Source organism: Lacerta agilis, chromosome 1, assembly GCF_009819535.1.
Source record: "Lacerta agilis isolate rLacAgi1 chromosome 1, rLacAgi1.pri, whole genome shotgun sequence".
NCBI classification, from domain to species: domain Eukaryota; kingdom Metazoa; phylum Chordata; class Lepidosauria; order Squamata; family Lacertidae; genus Lacerta; species Lacerta agilis.
In genome coordinates, this window is record NC_046312.1 from 95,395,941 (window position 1) to 95,421,055 (window position 25,115).

Genomic DNA, 25,115 nt, shown 5'->3' on the forward strand with positions numbered 1-25,115 from the left:
TAACGCCTCACTCAAATTTGACTTGATTGCTCAATGTGATTATAAAATTGCATGTTGCACCAATGGCATATTATTGTCACATTTTTAATGACTGATGTAAAAAGAGGCACATATTTCACTCAAGTAAATTTCTTCACTGTGGATATTTTACCCCCAGGAATTGTTTTCTGAAAATCTGGAAACCCTACTGTAGAAAAATATTAGCTCAGATTGAAAGAAACAAAGCTTGAGATCCCTTCTACAATTGAAAATCAGCCGTAAAGTGTAGTGCAGTGCATGCCACTTGTATAGCATACTAATTTTTGCCATCCAAATGTAAGTGAAGACCTTAAAACTGCTCCTGTCACTTAGTTTGAGGGTTTCACTCTAATCACTCCTTGCAGGGGTAGCCACTTATAAGTTTTTCTATCTTAGGCTATTTCACCTTAGGCTCTTCACCACTGGTTAATGATCCAGGCCAATGTGGGTAGGTGATAATTATGGATGATGCAGAAGATTGCAGAATTCCTGCTTCAGCTCTGACACAGAGTCACTGTCTGGACAAGGGTGTCTGCTGCAGTTCCTTGATCACTGTGGGTGGACTAGTACTTAAACAGCAAATTAAGATGTAAATCTTGGATGCATTATGCTGACTTTTTATATATTATATGTAAAACTAGATGTCAAGGAATGGTGTGCTGGCTTATTCTTCTCCCTGACATTTATGTGGAGACAAACATTCAATCATCTGAGCTCCTAACTACACTCTTGAGTAAAATTCAAGCACGGGCTTCTCATCTATGGGCTGTTAGAACTAGGTCCATCACAGAGGAGTGACTGGAGCAGGTGGAGGGACCAGTTTATGTGGTGCCAGGGAGAGACTAATAAAAGTGTTGCTATCTTGGCACTGAGCAGATCGAGAGCAGCTTAACATTGACAATGGGATGCAAAGCTTGTAATGCTTCTGTCCTCATCCCACTTTCTAGGCCTCATCACAAGTCCTCTGCCTTCAGATATCAGTCAGTTGCTACTTGAGCAAGTAGGAAAGGTCCTCATCAGGCATTATTATTATTATTATTATTATTATTATTATTATTATTATTATTTACTTATTAAATTTGTATACCACCCTTCACCTGAAGATCACATGGAAGTTACCAACAATATAAGCCCTACTAATGTGTTTCTGAAGTAGAATTCCAGTTGTATAAGAGGAGCCGCCACAAATAGAGCTGGCTCCCAACATTGCATTGTTAACCTATCTAATATTGCTGTCCCCACAGCCCTAATCAGGGTTGATCCCAAATCTTAGAGGCAATTACTAAGCAGAATTATCCCAAGTCAGACCATTGTTTGTCCAGCCAAGTATTGCTTTCTTTAACTATCAGCTTCACTCTGAGAGTCTTGTGCAAATGCCTTTCCCATCACTTTCTACATACTTTCTTTACCACTGAATTGAGAGCAGAGAGATTAGGTAGTTGAAATAATCCTTGACATTATGCTGACCGTTGGGAGAGCTCTGTACATTACACAGGCGGGTGCTTGAGCAGATGAATGAGGAACTCAAACAACAGTTGAAGGACCTTGCTTGGTCTGTGAGCACTCAGGGGGAAGCCTGTGCTAAGTCTGTTCTAATGTATTATGGGCTCCTTTACACATGCCGTTGCCCCTGTGCAAGTACGCAGAGGTATCAGGGGTGAGGTGTACACCCATGTACACATGTGAAAATCATGCAGCTTTACCAATGATGGTTGCATTAGGAAGTTTGTGCAGACTGTGGCTTCCAAATCAGTGCTACCAACCTATATACATAAAATGGAACTACTTCAAACTTCATTCTACCAAACTTTTCATTTTATTTTTTAAGCTGCCTATCATGACAGTCAGGTTGTCTGGCACATGAAAGTTGCTGATACGTTTAAAGTCATTTGGAAGTAATGTATTGTCTGTGGCGTTAGCTTATGAAAATGCATGATTAAATTACTTTGGCATAGTTCTTATTATGATAAATTGTCACACATCCCTGATTGTTTTAATTTAGCCAGGATATTCTTTGGGGAAACAGATTGTGTGCTTGTGCATGATGAACCAACACAGGAAGGTCCTTTGGGCACTACTATAATACAAATCACAAAATAAGGGCTTCTTCACAGTTATTAAGTGTATTCACCCTAGAGTCTTTCTGTGCTAAAAATGAAGCTCAGAACTCAACACTACCTGCTGAAGACTCACATATTGTTTTGCAGTTAAATAGTTGTAGATAATGCACAAATGCTTTAAAAGATTTTGGTTGCAGTACGACTGCCTATAATCCTGCCTATATATGTGTATTGTATAGACATAATATAGACAAAGAACTTGCATTTGTGACCTTGTTCATGCTTACTTGGAGCTACATTCCAACACATTAAATGGTGTTTATTTCTAAGTAAATAATGATAATTAACATTTGTCTGACATTTTAAATTAGGAGTGAGGAACATCAGGTCCGGGTTCCAAATGTAGCCCTTCGGGACTAGTTCACTCGCTCTCAAAACTCTCCCTAGGCCACCCACCCTCCCCTCTGGCCCTACCCACCACTGAAATACAGCACCCAGAAAATTCCCCATGAGATACATTGGCTCTTAGACCACGTGTTCAAAGTGTGCAATCCTAACAAAAAACCAAGTTAGTATTACTGCCTAACTTGTTAAAGGTTGGAAGTTGGGGAGAGACTGGGGGAGAGGGAGAGGGAGAGGGAGAGAGAGTGCATGGCTTGCTTAGGTCTGCCTAGTGATTTCATGGCAGAAGTGAAGTTCGAGCCAGAGAATTTCTAATTCATAGCTCAGTCTCTTAGCCTCTACTCCGCAACGGCTCTCTTTGGGTTGCATCAGACTAAGTCACACTCAGAGGGAAAATCCCATTGAAATCAATGGACCTAATTTAGACATGGTTAACTTAAGCCTGCTGATGTCAGTGGTTTTTTGTTTGTTTGTTTGTTTTTGAAAGGATGACACTCTGTTAATACACAGGGCTGCAACTCTATGTATTCTGCTCTTATTCTGCTCTTATTCAGTAGTAAGCATGCAAACAGTGCATTTTGAGACATTCATGGAAATATTTCAGAGGATAATGCATTTGGGATAAGAGCATGTATTATTTACCAAAATAGTTGTCAACAAAACAATGGGAAAGTGGCAAACAAGGAGATAAAGCAAGTATAATGGAAGGCATGAAAATACAAAGGCATGACACTTGGAAGCTGATATTAAATGCTGGGTGGTTAAATGAGGAGGTGCAGTTTTTCTGTTGCTAGAAAACCAGAGGAACAGTCAGGACATTACAGGTGTAAACACCATGCCTGCATCGTGGGTGACGTTCTGTTTAGTAACAGGGAAATGGCTTTTGTGTGGATGTGCAGTCTCTCCCCTCTTTATGCGTTTACCTAAGCCATTTGCAGAAAGACTGAATAGGACTTAGGACATCTGCTTTTCATGCTTCATCTGCCACATCTGGCAGAAGGAAGTCACTTTCCAGAGAGTAAAAGGCATAACCTGTTGCCATTACATGGGTGCTCTTGGTGACATGTATGTCTTTTTTCTTTACTTTTCTGTAACATCTGAGACAGATCTTACCTGTCTAACCTCTTTTTAGTTTCTTAACCTCTTTATAGTTTCTTAATGAGCTCTCCAGTAACTTCTCCAAGTGCAAAAAAAGCTTTGCTGGCTACCATAAAACTCAAGGTGGATTCTTGAGTGGCTGCAGTCCATATTGCATCAAGTGTAGAAAGCAGCAAGTGCAGAAGCTGGTCAGTCCTGCATCTTCAAGCACTAGTCTCACCTGGGGATGCTGATATAATATGAGGGGAAAAGCCTCTCCTCCTCACAGAGGGGAGGGGTTGTGAGCGGGAGCCGGCTCCGGCATTGCGGTGGGGGCGTTTCGCCCCCAGCCTTACCTTTTCCCGCTGCCGCGCCGCACCCCTAGCAGCCCAACTTGGCGAACACGATTTGACCTTTAGGAAGAGTTTGGATTTAACCTTACACATCAAAAAGGACTTGGATGAATTAGCGCTTTCTTTTCCCGATATGACTGTTTGTTGGTCCTCACTTCTAAAGAGAAGAGTCTGGTGGGGAAGTCGGTCTCCTGTGGCAGTGGATAAGTCCAGAAAGCTGTTGAATTGTGTAATTGCGCGCAAGTTGCGTTTCCAAAATGGCCTCGTGATTGAGCACGCCAACATCAAGTATGGCAATACGGCTCTTTTCCGGAAGGATGGCGTCCACTTCTCTGATATGGGAAACGACATCTGGTTATCTGACATTGCAAAGGGTCTTCAGGATTGGTTGCAGCTGTGAGGGTATTTGGCGGCAAGCCCCTTTGGCTCGGGTGGCGGTTAGGCATTGGGTTTAGTGTGGTATCGGAGGGCATGGTTCGGGCCATCGCCTAACCCTCCTAAATATTGGGTATTCCGTAACGGAATCCGGCGGTCGTGGATCCTGTCCGATGCCCTGTTGGTGGCTAGGGCCATGGCACGACCCCCGGTGACTTCAGGGGTGGAGCTTCCAGTTGTATCTTGCATCAACAGGCTCCACCTCCTGGGCGGTTAACCCTTGAGTGACTCCACGCTCTGCGGGGGGAGTCAACTATAGTTTGTTCAACCCAATGCCTAAGCCAATACCACTCACATGCTGTAACCAATAAAGTTGTGGCCTTTTACCTCCATTTAACCAAAAATTATGTGTCATTGTGTTTTATTTCTAAAATGCGGGAGTCGGGTCCTCGAATCACAACAAACTACCTGCAGCCTGTGAGTAGGATTCTCTCTTGAATCTAACACACTAGTTACAGTCATTGCTCCTGGAGAATTCCTAATAATCAGGGGCTATTCAAATGTTATCCTTGCCAGATGGGAGCTGCTTTCACCCCCCAAGCACTACATCTGTACAGCTGGGATAATATTTAAAAGAAACTGGAAAAAGAGGCAGGCAAAAGTAGCACAGAAATAGTGTATTTTATTTACAAAAGTGCTGCAACTTTCTGTTATTATGCTGCATGTGTTTCAAGTACAACTCTTCATCAAGGACAGTAGTTATTTATTGTTGCCTGTGAAGGAGTTTCTTTGCCCTTTGGGAGAACAATCTATGAATAAGCTACACAATTTTTTTGGCACTTGTGAGGTTCACTTATTTGAGAGTTTTCATTTGTTTTGAGGTGGCACTGCCTATTTTCTCTGACATTTTTTTAAATGACTCAGCCATGTAGTCAGGAGCCAATCTTTGTAGGTTCTGGCTACGTAATCCATGCCGTTAACCCCCAGGCAATATAGGTCACTTGTATGTCTAGACTGCCATTGTTAGCCATTTGTTGTGTGGATCAGTTCTTGTTCATCACTGCTAACTGGACAAATTGTGTTTTTAAAGCCAGGTCTAGCACACAGCAAACTCTCATGGCAAAGAACCGGGTCTTGAGTCATCTTTTTGTTGAGGTAATCTGTGCCTGACCTCAAGCACACAAAGACACTTTAAACATAAATACATTTTAACTTATTTTTTATTAAAATATGTGCTAGTAAAGTATGTTCCTTATTCCTTGGCGGTATGGTAGTATCCAAAAATATGTGCTATCTAAGTTGGGCTGCATAATCTACCCATCTAAACACTCTCAATATTTTGTGAACAACTCCTCAGACTGTTTTACTTCGATTTTGCCACTATTCTAACTGCCCCACACTGTATACTAAGGACTATTATAAGTGAATTTTATTCCCCTTTATTCAGTGATGGGGAAACTGGACTTCCAAATGTTGTACAGTTCCAAATTCAATCAGCCCAGATAATGGTCAAGGATGATGAAAGTTGCTAGTCCAGTAATATCTGGTTCTCCATCCTTTTCTTAATAAGTATTCTTCTTGTCTTGCTATGTGTGTTCTTGCCTGAGTTTTTTTTTTTATCCACTTCTTGTGGAAAAAAGAACGTGTGTTTTCCATGCAGGATGGTACTATAGCATCAGAAATTCAACAGTTGCCCCTAGCAATTGTAAAGGAATGCCTTACAGTTTCATAGTTGCTTCTGGAAGGGAGGAGGAGGTCCTTCTCAGTCTCACAATAAGCAGCAAATTGGCTTGGTGCCTTGTTTTTCTCAGCTTGATGATATTTATGCTCACAGGCGAAAAAAACAAAAAAAACAAAAAACAAAAAACCTGGCTTCTAAAAATTGGTTTTGAGTGACTCAACACCCATGCATGTTTTCTTTCCAATCAAGATGTTTGATGAATAAAAAGTTTCTATAGCAACAGGTTTTAAAAAAGAGAAAAGGATCTGCTTCTAGGATTTTATCTGGTGTGTGATGAAAAAAGTAGCTCTGTTACTCTGATTTAGTTGGTGTGGCCTTCTGTAGATTGTTGCTCATCAGTTCTGATTGCTTGGAGATAGCAAAAATTAAGCTGGAGAAGAAAGGCTTGAGACCACCAGTTCCCATCAAATCACTAACAAACATTTCAGAAGAATAGACTGATGTGACCACAGACAAAAAGAAGTGGTGAGAACAGTTTTTAATGGTACATAATGAAGCATTCAGGACAGCTACAGCAATCCCTTTCTTTCCCCCCCTTTTTAAAAGCATCTGTCACTTTAAAATTATATTTTTATTAGAAGTTTGCAAAATTCTCAAAATAAGAGTTTTATAAAAACTATTTAAAAGAGGGAACCACAATGGAAGAGCAAAGTTACAGATTAAATAAATTAGACATATAGATGAAAAATGTTAAGGACATGCAGTTATGCAACAGGCAGCTCCATCCAAAGAAGGTATCAGGACAACAGGGTTGACTTCTACAAAGGACCAGTGCTGCCTTGCCACAAGGCAAAGTGATGTACTTCAGAAGGAGGTGCAGCTACGGGATATAGTTAATGGTAGGATTTGGTTCCTGAGTGATGCCACAAGACTTTTAAAAGTGCTGCCCTTGCTGGAAGGCACCATTAGGGTTCTGCTCCAGATAGCAAAATATCTCGAGCTAGCATTATCATAAGCAATCAATGGATAGCATTTTGTTTGAAAGGGATTTGGTTTTTAGCCATTCTTGGAAACAATTCTCCAGGCAATATACATTGCATGGAAGAAAAGGGAAGGCTGAGACCACTGGCCCTGACTCCGCAGTTATGTCCCCCCTCTGGCCCTACTACTACTACAACACACACACACACACACACACACACACACACACACACACACACACTGTTATGATGGTGTTTCCTCTTAATCATATTTTCATTCAAGATGGCAAGGTCTCACATAGCAGTTAGTGAAATCTAGCACAAAATTTCAAGCAGCTTACACCTAAGTGGTGCAGTGTTGAACTTTTAATCCATTTTGATCCATCGTAGGTGGTCTATTGTGTACTTGACAGTTGCTGTGGTCAGTTGTTCTGCAGGGTCCAGATTAGCAAATAATACAAGGACCTTTGGATTTCGGAAACTGTGGATTTTTAACATTTCCAAATTCTGTTAGGAACAGAATGCCCGCTGCATAATCTTGTGATTTGTGAAGAAATGTCGACTCTGATAAATCTGAAACCAATTGATTTTTGTTTTTGTACCATGAAAATTGGATAAGATTTGCTCTCCTGGTAATGATTGATCTCTTTCAGCATCTGTTTCTTCAGAACACAATATAGCAATTTATTTAATTTTTTTATTACTAATCTTTAATCTAGTGCTGTGTTTGTTGAATGCAGCAGACAGGCTGTGTTCAACTGAACAATAATTGGAATAATATTTTTAAGACACAATTTTATTTATGTGCTCATTTGTTTCTTTGAGTCCATTATATTGCTGGGTTATTGGATGACATGGTGATTTGATTGCAAATGGCTAAATGACCTTCTGTCAATCCAGTCCGACTTGGGAAACACTGTTGTCATAAAATCAAGGAGTGATGTCTCTTTTTCATTTGTTGCAGTTGCTTAGATCATTTGACATGGTAACCTGAAGATCGTGATAAGTTATTAGAACATTATTTTTGAATGGCCCTAGGAATGCTCCCTGCCATCTTAGACAAGGACTTGTGGAGGAGAAAGAAGTTGTGGGGTTAATATGGTGACAGGGAGTGGGATCCAAATTTCACATGCAAGAGGTGTGGTAATGGAGGTACAGTAGAGATCTGTCCATTTCTTCAGATAGCTAAGGCCCATGAACTTCCATAACTGAGCATCCTTAACCCAAGGCCTCATATATTCAGATGTGTAACAGCATTGTTTTAACAAACAAGTTATTGTAAAAAAATAAAAAATAAAGCAAGCAAACCAATCAACCCTAGATTAGTTCACAGTTCTCAACAGCCCTATGTAGGCTACTTCAGGTTATAACTTGGGCAATCTGGAGAAATGCTCTGTTTCCAAGGTATCTTCTTCCATCTCCAGGTCACTTTTTAGAGTCAGAGGGTTCAGTTATGACAACGCCCTCGCAAACTGGGGGAAGTTGTTTATAATGCTCTGAGGTAATATCCCCATTTGTAGCCTAAGGGCCTCAAAATGCAACCTTGTCATTAATTTTAAAAAATGTGTGTGCATGTGTGTGCGCGTATACACACACACACACAAAACAAAACAAACCATTGATACCCCTGTCTGCAGTTCAGATGTACCACAAAGATTATTGACATGGCTACCAAAGAGGCATAAGAAGAGGATATGTCTAAAATGTGATATTCTAAGGGCTGCCAGAAGAGCTCAGATTTACCTCTGCCTTTACAAACTTCAGTGACAAGTATGGCTTTGTGATATTTACTCTGCATCATATTCTGAATCATCAAGGCTGCTCCAAGACATTTTGCTGCCTTAGGCAAAGGACAAGATGGCACCTCCTGTCATTCCATGTACAGAAGGTGGTCAGACTGGCAGATGAGTCTTTCTTCAATGTGGGCTGCCTCCACTGCACCTGATGGCCTTGGGCTGGCTTATGGAACCCAGGTTCTGTACTACATGGCCCATAAAGCTCTGCCTTCCAACATCTCTATGCCACTCCCTCCTTCCAGCATCAACTGTCCAAGGCAGTGGTTTTCAACCACTGTGCTGTGGCACCCTGGGGTGCCTTGAGTGATAGGGGTGCTGCAGGCAACACTGGCCTCTGTCCCTCTTTCCTTCCCTCCCTCCTCAGATGCCTTCTCATGTCTCTGCCTCCCAAAGGCTTGCACAGCTGTTTGTTGCAGTAGCCCTGGTTACAAGTTCCCCAGTCAAATGGTGCCTCTGGGGCTGGCCTAAGGGTGCTTCCCAGGCCCCTGTGGGGCAGTGTGAGGAGGCACCTCTCTTTTGGGCAGGGGAGGCAACTCAGAGATCGGGGCGGCAAATGTGGCTGCCTGGAGGACTCCCCAGGAGAGGGGAGAAGAGGCTGAGGGAACCTTCCCCAAGGGAGGGTATTCAAAAAGGGGTAAGGGGCTGCCAGCTCTGCAGGCGACGGGTGACATAACTGGGCTCCTGAGCCCCACAGGGGTGCCACAGAAAGAAGGGAGTTGATCAAGGGAGTCATGGACGCGGAAAGGTTGAAAACCACTGGCCTAAGGCATCTGGTAGAGCCACCCCTGCAACTCAGCTATAGTGCAATCAGTGTGTTTACCCATGATCCTTTCACTTTATCTATTTACTACTCCTTGCATAGTGAAAGTTAAGGCCCTCTTATCCTGTCAGTTTGATGTAAAGCAGGAAATTTCCCCCCCTCCCTTTTGGTACAGTAAGCTGCGCTTCATTCGTTGCTCATCACTTTTTTTAGCTGCTCGTCACAGTTTTATGTCTGAATGAAAGTTATTCAAATGTACCCAAAGCTTTTTCCTGTGCTGCAGAGTACAGAGAAGCTCCCTGGGAATGTGCAAATGTAGTGGAAGTTCTCCAAGTGATGAAAGAATTGCTAATGTTTTATGTTAACAACAATTTTTTGAAGAGTTTCATCCATTCTATAATTCCAAGTGGCTTTGTTGCAACATTTTTTGAAGTCTGCAAATATAGATTGTCCATTATTACCAGAATGGTAGAAATAACCCAGTAGTAAGTGCCAGTTTTGACCACTACTTTGTTTAATGCTTATACAGTGGTGCCTTGGTTCTTGAACGGCTTAGTTGTTGAACAAATAGGCTCCTGAATGCTGCAAACTGAGAAGTAAGTGTTCTGGTTTGTGAACGTTTCTCAGAAGCCAAACATCCAACACAGCTTCCGCTTGAGTGCAGGAAGCTCCTGCGGCCAGTCGGAAGCCACGCCTTGGTTTTTGAACGGTTTTGGGAGTCGAATGGACTCCTGGAACGGATTAAGCTTGAGAACCAAGGTACCACTGTAATATAAAAAAATATTAATAGGCCATTAATTCCATAAGTTCAAACAAACACACTTGAATATATTATCATCACATTTCTTCCAAGCAGTCATGCCCCTGCCTATAAACTATTGACCAGTTCAGATAAGTCACACTCAAAGCTAAATTTCTGCAAGCAGTGGATAGCACAGTCCATACCACATTAAGAACATAAGAGTCCTGCAACATACTAAACACCCATCTAGCCCAATATCACGTTCTTATGGTGGCCAACCAGATAGCTGTTGGAAGCCCAAATGTGTAGGACCTGAGTACAAGCGATTCTTGTCCTATATCCCCACTCACCAGCTCATCCTGGTCCCTAGGAGAGAAAAGCTTCCCATGGGGTGCAGGACAGGGAAGCAAGAGATGGCAGCACAGCAGCTCTTCCTTGGATGCAAGAGGACCTCCCTGCTTTCCCCATATGCTTCTTTCAAAACAGGAGAAGATACATGAAGCATATTGACCCATGCAGCACCTCCACCCATCTGGGATCATGGGGGTTGAACTGCAACTCCCATCATCCCTAGCTGCTGGTATTTTCACTGGGGACAGTGGGAGTTGATGCCAGCAGAAATTCCCTTTTCTCCACAACTGTTCAATACCGTAGGAGCCTTGGCCTCTTTTGCATCTGGCCACCCTAGCTCCAAGTATCTTCCAAGAGTTCCAGAGAAGCCTTTCCTATTGAAGGACAAGCTGTTGACCCACTTCTCTATTCTGAATCCCAAAAAAGTGTCATTCTTTGGATAGACTGGCTAGTGAGGGCAAGGCCGACAGTTGGATGAATTGTTAGATCTCAAGTGGCCTAATCATATAATAAAACACCCCTTAGTTCAGTTGGGCCACTTTAAGGGCCCAACTTATTTTAAACAGCTATTTTTCAGTGTGGTCTTGATTGCAGAGAGACTGCCCAGTGGAACCCCTGTATTTCCCTTTTGTCTTGTTTCAGTGCAGATGTTTCAGGGCTACAGGAGCAGGCAATCTTAGATGCCACTAAGCATGCTCAGCAGCTTCAGTGCAGGATCAGTCACAGCTCAATATCCATCTGATCTATACTCATCTGGGGGGAGGGGGGAATGTTGACAAACTATGCCTAGCAGTATATGCAAAGCGTTGCGAACGAACTTCTGTTACTACTTAAAGAGTCTTTCTTCCAAGAGAATGATTTTGAATGGCCAGTTAAAAAGTCGATTCTCTGCGCTACTTTTATTAGCGTAAATGAATAAAAAAAGAAAAGAAATCCTGTACAACCCCTCTTACTGCAGTCTATATTGAAACAGATTGTTTCATTTGTCATGAATCATACTCACTTTTTCAGTCTTGGAGCAGCAGGTAAAAAAAATGCCTGTTTATGGAATTTGCATGGGTACAGCTGCAGGCTAAAATGCTTTGATGTAAATCTGATGAGGCTTGACTCCATCCTTTACAGCTGAACAAAAGAATACATTGCAATAGTAAGAACAAATTGGCTTTAATGTGTTTCTGGTTGCTTGTTGCCATTAAACAATGAAAGAGGAAATGATAAATCAATATCTGGTTCTTCACGTAGTGGAGAATGCACATAACATCAATTATCATTCTTAGCAAAGTTAATTCTCAAGATATACTTTACAGCCTAATCTTGGTTACTTACCTGGGTGACCAGAATGTTTCATCTGTATTTTAGACACAGGCAAATTGAAATACCTGACACTTGCATGATACGGATAATCCTGGGGCAGTGATGTAGGCACTATGAATGCCATACTTTCGGTATCTGTCTAAAGCCCCCCCTCCCACTAATATTTACGTGAGGGGTGAAGAGTCCTCAGCCTATGGGTCAGTCATGGCCCATAGTTGGGTTTCATCTACCCCAGAGGTCCTTTCCCACCCACCTGCAGTTCAGCATGAAGCAGCTGGGAAGAGAAAGGGCTTTGATGTTGTGCAAAGTGCAGTTGCAGCTCTTTACTGTGCAAGATCTTCTGAAAAGCCGATCAACACAAAAGGAAAATGCCTCAGTAGGATAGTAGATTTGTAGTGCTTGTAAATGTGCAGAAAGTGTGCCTGAATTTTGCAGTTGCTTGTGTGCAGTTCTTTGGAATGCAACTTCATTTTTAAGTTTGAGGGTTTTACTCATTGCAAGGCAGGGCATCCAGTTTAGCTGTGCACTGGTGCTATTTGCAATCTTCTGCTGGGATTATAGAAGGGTGGGGTTTTGTTTTGTTTGCATGCTTAGAGAGTGCCCCCTCTCATTTTCCCCTACAGACTTTGTAGGGAAAAGTTTATGGAGAAAATAAAAGGTGAAAATTAACTATATGCTTCAGTTTCCATGGAAAATGACTGTTTATAAGAGGGGGTGTGAATGTGTGCATAAAGGATGTGTCATTGGGTGTGGGTTTCACCTACCCACTTTTGGAAAATGCCCGGCCCAACAGCTCTCCACCAGGTTATGCAGCCCTTTCCCCCAAAATGGTACCCAACCCCTGATTCATATACTGAGCTTCAGCAAAGCTTCCAAGACTGTTTACAACCCACTTTTTATTTTTGCTGCTGCTGTTGTTGTTTCCGTTCCTTTTTCTTAAATATACATTTACAGTAGATGAATAATTTAAAAACAAGATAACAGTGTGTTGTTTTAAACACACAACAACAACAACAACAACAACTTTTTAAAGTGTTTAAACTGGGAGAATAGTAACGTATTTGGCTGATCACAATGTTGGCACCCAGTGGGGCTCCCTGCATATAGATTTTTTTTTTTAATTGAGTATCACCACGGAAGAGATTTTCTCTGTACCTGCCACTGATCTCAGATGTCACTTGTTTTATCTCAGATGTCAGGTGCACCTAGAGGTTAGGGGGGGAATGCTTGCCCGAGACCCCAGAGAGTTGTTGCCAATCAGAGCAGATAAAACTGGATTAGACAGATAGTCTGGTCTCATCTAAGGCTGCTTCCTATGTTACTGGCTGCACTCAGGCTTCAAAACCCCATTCACTGTTGGACAGCTGAAAAGAGAGGGTGTAATTTGGAGGAGACAAGGGCTAAATGCTACCAACACTCTGTTAACCTTAACCTTACAGGCAGCTTAATGTGTAAAATGCTACAATCATAGGCACTGCAAGACGTGGAGATGTTTTTCTGCCCTCCCCCCCTTCTTTCAGGAAATTTTTATTTAATTTAATATGTTCTGTGCAGAGCGGCTTAAGATAGGAAGCACAACCAGCTTTTACTTAGCACAGTTGGTAGAATGAAGCTCCCTTTGTGCTTAATTCTCATTCAGGTGCCATTGAGTTCTCTTAACAATGGAACTGTCCAAGAGAACCCATTATTTGTCAGATTGCAGCAACCTCAGAATACTGCTTGAATATGTGCTGCTGTGGCTACTAGACTGCTATTAAAGCTTTTGGAATTATTCTTTATTCTGGTAGCTTGAAAGTAATATAGGTTGATATACCAATCTATTAGTATAAAGAAGCAGTATTTCCTCCTAACAATTACAGAGTGGGGGGGGGAGGAGGATGCTCTTAATAATACCTGGGTAGAAAGTGCTGTACTGGTGAAATTACCAAGCTAGCATTTTTACTTGACCTAGTTTGAGGCATCATTATGTGTTGAAGTCATGAGCATATGTGGCCTAATCAGCTTTGTTGTCTCTTGGATGGGCATTCATTGCCCTTCAAAAAATTTGTTAGAATATTCATATTCTACCATTCTGGCTACATGACTATGCAGAGTTGTTATTTTGTCATCCCAAAACACTGGATCCCAACCTATGGATGTCACTGGGACTGTGCTGTACTCTTCTTGGGGGTGGGGAGGAAAGCACCCCAAATTTAATTGTGGGTTTAAAAAGAAGCGAATTCCTTCAAACTACATTGACACAATCTTGTGAGAATACCCTTCCATGGTTTATCTAACCCCTAATATTTTTTTTATTCAATTACTACTAAACTATTTTCTACGAAACTTGGTCAAACTCCTCTATTTGCAATCACTCTTGCTTTAACATCCCCCAAGCTGATTATCAACAGCATTTAGTACTTCTCTGGAGTTAGAGCCTTTGACCTAAAGGAGCTGCAGTAATTGACCAGCTAATTATAGTAATTACACAACAAAGAAGCCTGCACATTTGTCCCATCCCCACTTGAGATTAGGAAGGAAGGAAAGTGCTTCTACTTGACTGCTGGTGCTTAACAGCAGCTGGCCAGTGGGTAAGACACCAGGGTATGTGCCGAAGCTGTGATTTAAGAAGTCATTTTAGGACAGGAACATATTAATTAAATGTGGGTGTTCATTGAGGGGGATTCCAGTAGCAATGGGCTCCAAGAGAGCAGCTTTTCTTTTTCAGGGACACCTATGCATGGAACTCCTGTTTCCTATTAAGTAATTGAAAAGTAAAGTAGGATTTAAGAAAAGTCCACCAACAGCCCAAAAATATGGCAGCCCATAGTACTGCTGCACACCTGTACTTGGAAAACACAGTGCTACCAATCCTGTTGGCTTAACCAACAAACAATAAATCAGCATATGTGGGCTTCACAAAGAATGCCCCATGAAGATGTGCCTTAGATGCTAAAATATCATGGTGCTGTGCTCTGCCTTTTTCTCTCTTCTGCTCTTGTGTTCTTTCCTGTAGTAGCACTTCCTTAGATTTCAACATGGCTCTCAGATTGAAAGCTCTTACTGAGCATTTACCTTGATAGATTTATTGCACTAGTGCTTCCTTAAAATCCTCCTTCTATCGCTGATATTTTGTTCACGTTGCTTTTCCTTCACACTATTTCTCTTCCTCGCTTCTCCAGCCACCCTTGAGCTAAGCAGCTTCACATGTTTTCCATCCTGCTTTCCATCTGCCTTTCCCTACTATCCTCTTCCATCGCATCTTAGAAATCTATTATCTTCCGAGTCTTTGGGGTCCCTTTGCTTCCACTTCTATTCTGTCAAGGAAGTTCCTAATGTGCAGAAATATTACAAAGAGGTTTATATGCTGTAGAGCACATCACAAAGTGCTTCTCAGGATGCTCTTCAGAAAGCTGGTGAGATGTTCAGAAACATCCAGGGACTTGTAGAAACAAAGCACTTGGAAACTGCTTTGGACATCTGGAATAACGGTTTAATGCTTTGCATGTGCTGAATAAGTGAAAAATAAAACATTGTTTATTTTTGTAAACTGTTCCAACATTTTCTTCAAGTTGTAGAAGTTTGAGAAGACTTACAAATGTAGTTCAAAGAGGATCTTTCAAGAATATTTGAACTATTAAATCCCTGTAATTGTACTACTTTGGAGAATGGGTGTCCGTGCACCTGCGTTGTTTAACAAGCATTTTAAAGTAATTTTCCCCTCATAAATTCACCTTTATACTGATTGCTTAGCAATTTATAGAGATTCAGTACCATGTGATGGAGGTTGCCAACACATAATGTATCTGGCTGTGTGAGTATGTATGTATGTCACCCAAGCACACACATATGCATTTATGCCAGTCACGAACTGATACCCAGATGAAATTTTTGTTTCTGCAAGGTTCAGTGTCTGAAGTAATTGATAATCCTCAATTTCAGGGTATCCAGTTACAATATTCTGCATCGTCCTGCCCATAAAGCATCTTTGATTTTGAGTACCTATCTATTATGCTGTAATAATGAAGGTTAATAATGCAATTCATTCATTTACTTAGTCATTTCATTCACAATAGTTTACACTGGATGCGTACCTAGAATAATATTTTTTTTTAAGAAAAGAACAAAGATAGGACATTTCAGGAATCAAATACAAACCTTGTGTTATAGACACTATAGTTTTAAACGGGGTTTGTGCTCTTTCAGTATTCTGCTGCAAAAACAAAACTAATGAATATATAATTTTCTCTCCTTTTTGCTTGTCACGACTTGCTAACATGGACATCTACAAAGGCTCAGGTTGGTGATGCAATCTGTATTGATATTTTTTGTTTAGTTGAGGAGGGTCTCTCTGATGTTGTTCTTCACCACAAAGCTCCCCTCACTCACAAAAACAATCTTCCACCTGTGACAGTAATCTCTTAGGTGAGAGTGTTGACAGGATTGTAGCCAAAACCAGGAACAAGAGGGAAGGCTTCTCGGACGAAGGAAACATTAATATATAGAGAGGGAGGACTGAGCATGCTCAGTAACTGAATAATGTTGAGTGTAAGTTGGAAAAAAGGAAACTTGTAGGAGGGTACAAAATGAAGGGGTATGTGGTTGACTGGCTGCCTGCCTGACTGCCTCATATCAGAAAGTGTGAATACAGTTATAGAAATATATGTCCGAGTTGGCCCTCTTTAAATCCAAAAAAGTATTACTGTATAACTTAGAGATGTCCAAACTCTACCATCATCACTATTTTCCTTCAGTTTCTGTTGCTGAGCACATCCTTAAAGTTTAGCCAAATGTACAAAATCACAGAGATTATAGCTTTATCTATCACTCTTTAACTTTTTATCTCCTTTTAAATTTGCCATGTTTGCCTTCCTTTATGATGGGGGTTGGTGAGGAAGCAGAAACGATAGTATCTAAAGATTTTTGAATCAGCAGGAAATGCACAAATGTTCAACAGATTTCCCACTAATAAGTCTGCTTCTTAGGTTAGAAATTGTAGCAGCACAGCAAAACACTTTATTTTGGGTCTGAAACCTTGATGAGAATAGCATTCCCCTGTGTGCATTTCAAAGGCCCAAACCACTTTGGATGAAATATTTTTCCTGATAATAAAACTGAGGTACCTAGCTTTATTTTTAAAAATAAATAAATAAAAAGGTTTTAGAGGGTTGGTCATTTGTCATTTTAAAAGCGTGTATAAAGTACAACACATTGCTGCCTTGAGATCTTCCATATAATCAAAGATTAATTCCTCTATATAGAGCAATCTGCCTGCACACAGGATATGATCTTGTCTTCCACTCTGGAAGGTGCAGAATGCTTTGTGCCTTTCGCTCAGCACCAAATAGCATGCAGCCATTAGTTACAGTAAATCTCTAGTGCTATTTTTTGCCTTTGTTCCTGTTGGAAGTATTCGCAGTCGCATAATAGATACAAGAAATCGTTAGTGTTTTTAGATCTGTCAATATTTTAGAAAAAAAACTATTCATATTCAGCCTCTGGAGTCAACTGATAAGTGCAGCTGAAGTCTGCAGTGTGGTCTCCAAGGGAATTCTTCAGGAAGATTCTGCTATGTTGAAAGTGAGGCTCGGAACAGAGTGTGATGGAAAAGGTTGTGTCTCTTGCCTTCCGAGTAGGAGGAAAGGTGCCAGCAGCTATAACATTGTTGCTCAGCGGCAGCGAGAAGTGAGCTGCTTACTTTCTAGCACTTTAATGGGAGGCATATTTTCTCCCCACACGCACACACTTATACCATTTACCCTTTGAAAACATTTAGCACTGCACCAGATTGGAGCAGCAGTGTGGTTTACAGGCTGGGAGCCTGTTGTTCACACAAAGCTTTAGGGTCTCATAACTCCTGCTGCTACTAATTAGAGACCTGGAGTTTATTGAAATGAACAATCACTCAGAGAATATTTTATCCCATATTTTCACATTTAATTACACCAGCTCATTTTAAACTCTGTGGAAGGATGCCAGTGCTTTAACACATTGTAAGCAGATGATTTAAAAAAAAACAACAACCATGAGAGTTACAGGAAATAAAACTGTTTAGTGTTATAAATATGAATGAATTGTAGTCACGAAGGTTTCACTTTGGAGTGGAATGGTGGGAATGAGAGAGAGCTCGTTTCAGTCTGTTGTGTCCTTTGTTTTGATGTTTTTAAGAAATCATTTTCTTTTTGTTGCACCTCCCAATCTGAACAGAGGTACCTATCTCTGAATATTTAACAGCCCATTGAACTATATCTAGAGACAATAATAAGAGAATTTAGAAAATCAGATGAGCTGGAAGAGAAAACAAGAAAAGCAGAACTATAAGAGTTTGTTTGATGTAATTATTTCAAGGCATCTTCAAGCCATATCACAAAGGGAAATTGTGACTGTGACTTGCCCAAGGGCACTTATCCCGAAAGGATAAGGAAGGAGACCAAGCTCCAAGGAACAGCAACTTCCTTGCATGCAGAAAGTCTCAGATTCAGTCTCCAGTGTTTCTCATTTAAACATCTTGGCTCTGGATTCTGGGAAGGACTTCCACCTGTCTCTGAGCTCAGAATTCACTGACATAGTAAACAGTACTAGGCTAGATAGATGACTGGTAAGCAGCCTCATACAACAGGGTTCTTTAATGTTTGGTCTCTGCCTTTGGACTTACAAGTTAGAATAAACTTCTCTTCTATAGCAATTTGTAAGTGTTTCTCCTACCTACCTAAATGTTTGATGATTCAGTTACATGAACTAACAGACCTTATTAATACTTCTGAGTGCCTTTCTGTGTTTTGTACCTATTGAGCTGTGAAAAGAGATTTTTTTTAAAAAAAGAAAAATATTAATCATGCATGTTTCCAACTGAAAAACTATTTTGTGGGAAAGGTGAGTTTCCCCAAGATTGTGTGGTTTGGGAAACCATAAGTAGTCATGAGAAAGTTAGAAAACATCTAATCAACCCCCCCACACACACACAAAAAAAAAGCCCCTAAGAATTATTAATCTTTTGATTTCAGCATCTCTCGCCATCTGGTCAATGTTAGCCTGCCATCCGCTCAGAGAACATGAATGCATTATAGCCCTCATTGGTGGATATACATTATATCTCGTAAATTTGAAGTATCTAAATGCAATATTCATAAAGTTATCTAGGGCTCACCTGTGCTCTAGCCTGTAATGTATGGAAGGGTAAACATGGGCATGATTCAAGTTGATTGGCAGCCTAATCCATCTTGAGGTGTAGGCAAATGTATGCACCAGATAGGCTGGGTGGAGGGAGGGGGGAATGAATCTTGGATCCTGGTCATCATGAGATACAGATAAACTTGATATATCACTACCCCCCCCCCCAATTTATGCATAGGGAGGAGGGTTGGTAGATAGTTTGTATGAACCTAACACTGACCCCCTCTGTAATGTGTTGACTTTCTAGGCAGGAAAGTTATGGCTGGTCAGGCCCTCAGCTGGGGAATAAACAAGAGCAAAACACTTTGAAATTAGAGAAATTGTGAGATGTTCAGACAGGGAAATAAAGCAAAACTCTGTACAGAGAGCTCCAACTTTCTTTAAGGTTTTCAAGACCTGAAAGTGTGTAGGACTTTGTGGGAATGTCTTGCAGAGAGCTTCATTCCCAGTTACTTGTGCTGACCTCTGTTATTTGTTCACACAACATGCTTGCAGCAAGCCCAGGGCCAGCCCAGGTGAAACAGCCTCTGTAAATGCTTCACCCAGCACTTTCATAATGATAAACTCCCAAAAATGGAAACTTTAGGAAACCAAAGATGTAAGTTTGATGAAACGGAGATGCTCTGAAATGAGGTACATTTTAATTTACAGTTGTGGTACATATTATAAAAAGATAGGTAGGTTTGTGAGTGGGGAAAGCATCTGAGCATTGACTCCTTTGCTGTTAGCTTGGTGACTAATGCATTAGGCACAGCAAATCCTTCCAAACAAGAATGCATAATGTGGACTGATAACTTTGCAATGATAATAAGGGATGGGGAGAGTGAGTGGTCAGCTGAAAAACCATATCATTTCTGACAAGGAGCGATGCTGTGGTTATCTGAGCTCAGCACCATGAAAGTGCATGAAAAAATCCAAACCCTGTATTATATTGCAGGGGGGCTTTTCTAACTGTTGATTATACATTTGATAACTCAGATGTAAACCAGATTGAGTTCAATGGAATTTATTCCCAGTTAAGTATGCAGAGGATTGCAATCTAAGGATTTGTTCTGGATGTGATGCTTTGGTGAATTAAGCCAAAGACATTCTGCAAGAACAGAAACTGAAAATAAATGAAAATATAATTAACAAGTTTTATTTGGATTAGTGAAATCCTGGAGTGTATTAATAGGTTTGAAACTGAGTGGAAATTGTTGGAAATGTATTGGAGTGCCTGACAAAATTGGCAACCCTTTTCCATTTTTACATTAATATAACACACCCACTTTTTGCATTCCTCTTTTGTATTTATGGTTTGATTGCATGGTTTGCGTGTGTGTGTTTGTGTGTGGCTGGCTCAATAATGCAGGGTGTGTGCTAGTTAGGAAAGAAAGTTTTCTACATTGCCCATCTAACTATTTAAAAAGATAGTATCTAGGGCAGTGGTGGCCAAACTTGGCCCTCCAGATGTTTTGGGACTACAACTCCCATCATCCCTAGCTAACAGGACCAGTGGCCAGGGATGATGGGAATTGTAGTCCCAAAACAGCTGGAGGGCCAAGTTTGGCCACCACTGATCTAGGGGGAAGTAGCACCCTCAAAGGCTTGGCAACTAACTTGTGCAGGATCGCTGGCTAAGTCTTTACAGAAGTGGCCTTGCAGTCATGAGTCTGGATTTCATTTTTTATAGCTTGCTTCCCCCTCCTTGCTAAAGGGGAGCCAGCACCTGCCCAAGTCATGAAATATCAAAACAGCTGTCTCTATTAATTCCGTGCAGCCTGAGCTGTATGAGGTTGGCTGTGAGAGCTGCGCTGACCCAAGTTCAGATTCTTTTAAAAAAAATCACCTGAGCTCCACATGGACCCTGCTGTAACAAAAGAAAAGAGACATTACAGAATCACTTCATGCTAACAGCTGCCTGATTGTGAACTCTGAACACTTGGGGGAAAGAGTAAAGTGGATATAACAAATCCTACAAAGTGAAAACCTCAGTTGGAGAGTCTTGGTAGTAGCGTTTAATATCTAAACTTTCTTGCCACCCGACCTAGTGCTTCAGTAAATCAAAGCGTGTCAGCCAGCTCTTCTAAAGAACTTGATTATTTAGCACTGGCTGTATTTTATAGTGGGGTTTCCCTTTAGTCTCTATATTACTTTTCTCCTGGTACTTTAACACATGTGGCCACAATCATCTCGGAAGGAATGGCCAAGTATTAAATTCATCCCCATTTTGAAAGGAATGGTCTAAAAAGCTTTCTTCAGTGTTCCATTGCTAACCATCTGATTCAGTCATCGGTTACTTCTAATATAATAAGAAGATATTGACTTTTCTTGAGGGGGATATCAAGATTTACTGACTTGGAGAATGAGGTATTTGCTGAGGGGAAATTGGAGTCAATATTTTACTCAAGGGACAATAAGTCCTGATAGTCACTGGTATATTGAGCCATTGTGTGATTTTCAGAAGTGCTGAGCAACACCAATTCCAACTGATGAGAGCTGAAAGTGTCTAATACTTGGAATGCTGGGATGGGATGTGTGGGTAAAATAACTTAGATTCAAGGAAGAAACAAGTCAGAGGATCACAGACTCCTTACTCAATTTCAGTCAGAAGCTTACTGATAACCAACCTGTTAAGTGGCAGAAACTTTTCAAACAGCTTTAGATGATTGAAATGGCCACCATAGACCAGAGTAGCAAGGGTCCATACAAACCCCACAATGTTAAAGTTACAGGTGGCAATAAGAGAAATTTAATTCGGTTTGCATTTAAAGCCAAATATATCAAATTCACACTTTCTGAAACAATATGAGAACCCAAACCAGCCATTCTTCAGCATTCACACTTATCTGAATTTTGTGATGCAGCTGTCCAACCAAACGATGCTTACAAAATAACATAAATCAGAGGCAAGTGCGCATAAAAATGAATATATTCATAGAATCATAAAACTGTACAGTTGAAAGGTACCATGAGGGTCATCTAGTCCAACCCTCTGCTATGCTGGAATCTTTTCTTGAACCCATGACCCTGAGATTAAGAGTATCATGCTCTACCAATTGAGCTATCCCAGATCATGAAAGTAAAGTACAAAATGCATTATATTAGGATGAAGTGCTTGTAAAAATGTGCACATTAGTCAAAACTACATTAAAATTTGGTTTTATTGGGAGAAAATTGCACCAAAGTGTTGAAGAATTTTCATGAGAATTTTTTTTTTAATTGCAAATTCTTGCAGAAATGTGGAGAACTGAATTTAAGGTTGGAAAAATGAGAAACCTGGAGAGTTGAAATTGACCAATCCTTCCATTTCTGGATGGCAAATATGTGTGTGCACTGACACAAAAACAAAGATGCAAATCTTTAGAGTTGGTTTGCATGGGGTTGGGGGTCCTGTTAGCTTTCAGGTGTCAGTTTGAATCCCAACCTCCATCTTAAAGAGCATAACCAGCAGGCTCTTAAAGTTTGCAGCTAATACTCATCTGCTCCAACTAGCCTTAATTAGTCATAAGCACCAACTATTCTGAGCATGATCTTCTAAGGCAGAAATCCTCAAAAACCTCTCAGCTCACACAGCTGAGTAGGTTCCCCTCTATGCATACTTATCTAGTACTTTGAGATTCAGTAATTTTCGAACTTCCCTGCAATGCCCATATTCACCCATCTCAATCAGCACATGATGATTCTTAATCAGAATGATACTTGTATGCAGGTGCAAGTAACCATATGAAGACACCATTGTGCTAATTGTATTTAAGTTAGGAACTTCTTATGTTTTGCAATTCATATTTGGCTGATCCCCTAGTTAAAACATTCCATCTTCTCCAGAACATAGATATGAAAACTGATACTGAGCTGAAATTTCCTGATGGATTCTAGCCTTTTTTTTAGGACCCTTCCATAAAGGTAAAGGTAAAGGGACCCCTGACCATTAGGTCCAGTCGTGTCCAACTCTGGGGTTGCAGCGCTCATCTCGCTCTATAGGCTGAGGGAGCTGGTGTTTGTCTGCAGACAGCTTCCGGGTCATGTGGCCAGCATGACAAAGCTGCTTCTGGCGAACCAGAGCAGCGCACGGAAACGCCGTTTACCTTCCCGCCGGAGCGGTCCCTATTTATCTACTTGCACTTTGACGTGCTTTCGAACTGCTAGGTTGGCAGGAGCTGGGATTGTGTTGCTGTCTGGAGGGGTTATAGCACAACTAAAGCCAAGCAAAGCTAAATCAGGACATTAGTAGTAGTATAAGTTGTGGGCTTTCAAAAGGCAGTTATAGTGTATGCAAACAGTAAATACAGCTGTGTGAAACAGTATTGAATCTGAGATTAGATATAACTGCCCCAATAGCTTCATGACCACGAATCATCATTAATGTGCAATGAAAAAGAACATCTGGAAGTGCCCTTACTTGAGGTCCTGATCCTAAAAAGTCTCTTTATTATTCCTGTGGTGTGTGCTGATTTCACGTTGTGATGGCCATGTCTCAAGCGCTGCGTTTCGTTGTACCGTTGAGCAAACATTTTCTTGTGTGAACTAATTTTGGCAGCCATTAAGGGTATGTTGCAACTAACAACTGTAGATTTCAAAGCATACTCATGAACATTGTAAATACCTTTGAACATTGATCTGTCGCTTGCTCTGCTAATTTCCTCACACAGAGGTTTTAATCAGGATTCAGCAAAAGTTTTGAAGAGCGTTGGATTTTACCTTTCTATTTCTGTTTCGTGTTGACATTTTGTTCTGTACAAGCTGCCAAGTTATTCTTCCGTCAGCATCATCTTAACCATAACACCACCACTTGATAGTGAGTAGTGAGAACTATACAGCTGAACAGATAAATAACAGTGTAACAGTTTGGGTTGGAAGAAACATATTTTGACTGCAGTGCTTGCCATTCTGCATTGTTCTGTCTTAGAATTCGCTTTGTTCAGGATACTTTCCAGTACTACTATGCCAAGCCTGAAAACCAGAGCCCTTTACTTTGGCAGTCATAAAGCTATTCCATCTGCATGAAGGTTTGTTTGTTTTCAGGTAGATATAGCTGGTTGAACCTCCAGCTATATTGCATTATGTTATGTGGGGCATGGTGTGTGGGGAAGGTTTTCCCTCGAGACAAATCGTCAGTGTCCCATGGTTGCAGGCAAAAGCAGTCCAGTGCTTTTGGATCCTGCTTGTGGTGGCAGGGGTGAAGATGGGAGAAGGAACTTGAAGATTGATTACTATCATGGATTTATTATCAGATGTTGCAAAATTACAGGTAGATCCTCAAACTGCATCTCATAATCAGTGTTTTATAGCTTAGAGATGTAAATAGCTCAATGGACTTCAATTGATAATGTTCCTAAGTAGTGCCCCTTATAGTGGTGAATTTTCATGTGGGGATGTCCTTCGTTATTTCTGCACTGTTTAGCACTGTAATTTCATTTAGCTGGGAGCTAGAAATATAAATATGTGTGTGAGAGACCTGGGACCTTTTTAAAAAGGTTTCCCAGACCAAAGTGTCCTCATAACTTAGTCTGCAACAGCTGCTTACTCAATAAAATGGGGGTGAAAGAGGGGGTGGAGATCACAGTGGTAATAAGTAGGCATTGAAACTGCAGAAGGAAAAAAGGAGATAATTTGCGAGTGTGTGTGTGTGAGAAAGAGAGGGTGGGTGGGTGGGTGAGAATGAATAAGAGAGAACAAATAAGTTTCCTGGTCATTCTGAAGTTACTGAATTGAAGAAGAGCCCCATGAAGGCAGCTGCTCTAGTGTAGGTGAGAGTTCAGCAGGACATGAACTCTGTGAACCTTGCCATCCAGAAAGAGATTTAGTTCTTTCCAGTGCTATTTTTCTAGAAAAAGAGGTGCCAGAACTCACCATGAACGCCTCCCTTGTTCTCTTATAATGGCAGTAGCGCCCACCAGAGAGGTGCCTTAACTGAGTTCTGGCTGAACAAAAGCCCTGGTTCTTTCCCACGATACAGACAGATATCTCAGCAGAAAGATGCTCTTGTCAGTGCAGTGCTTAGCTGATAAAATCTTTCCAGATTTTGTGTCTGATCTGTATCTCCTTTTCTCACCTTGGCAACAGAAGAAGAAA

At 41.0% G+C, this 25,115-nt stretch overlaps 1 protein-coding gene across 1 annotated transcript in view; it reads left to right on the forward strand.

The window, feature by feature from the left end:
• Positions 1–25,115, forward strand: part of THSD7B (thrombospondin type 1 domain containing 7B) — a 352,151-nt gene that overhangs the window by 285,885 nt on the left and 41,151 nt on the right. Inside the window, 1 exon segment of the mRNA XM_033164079.1 lies at positions 16,182–16,187. Coding sequence (XP_033019970.1) covers positions 16,182–16,187 — 6 coding nt within the window.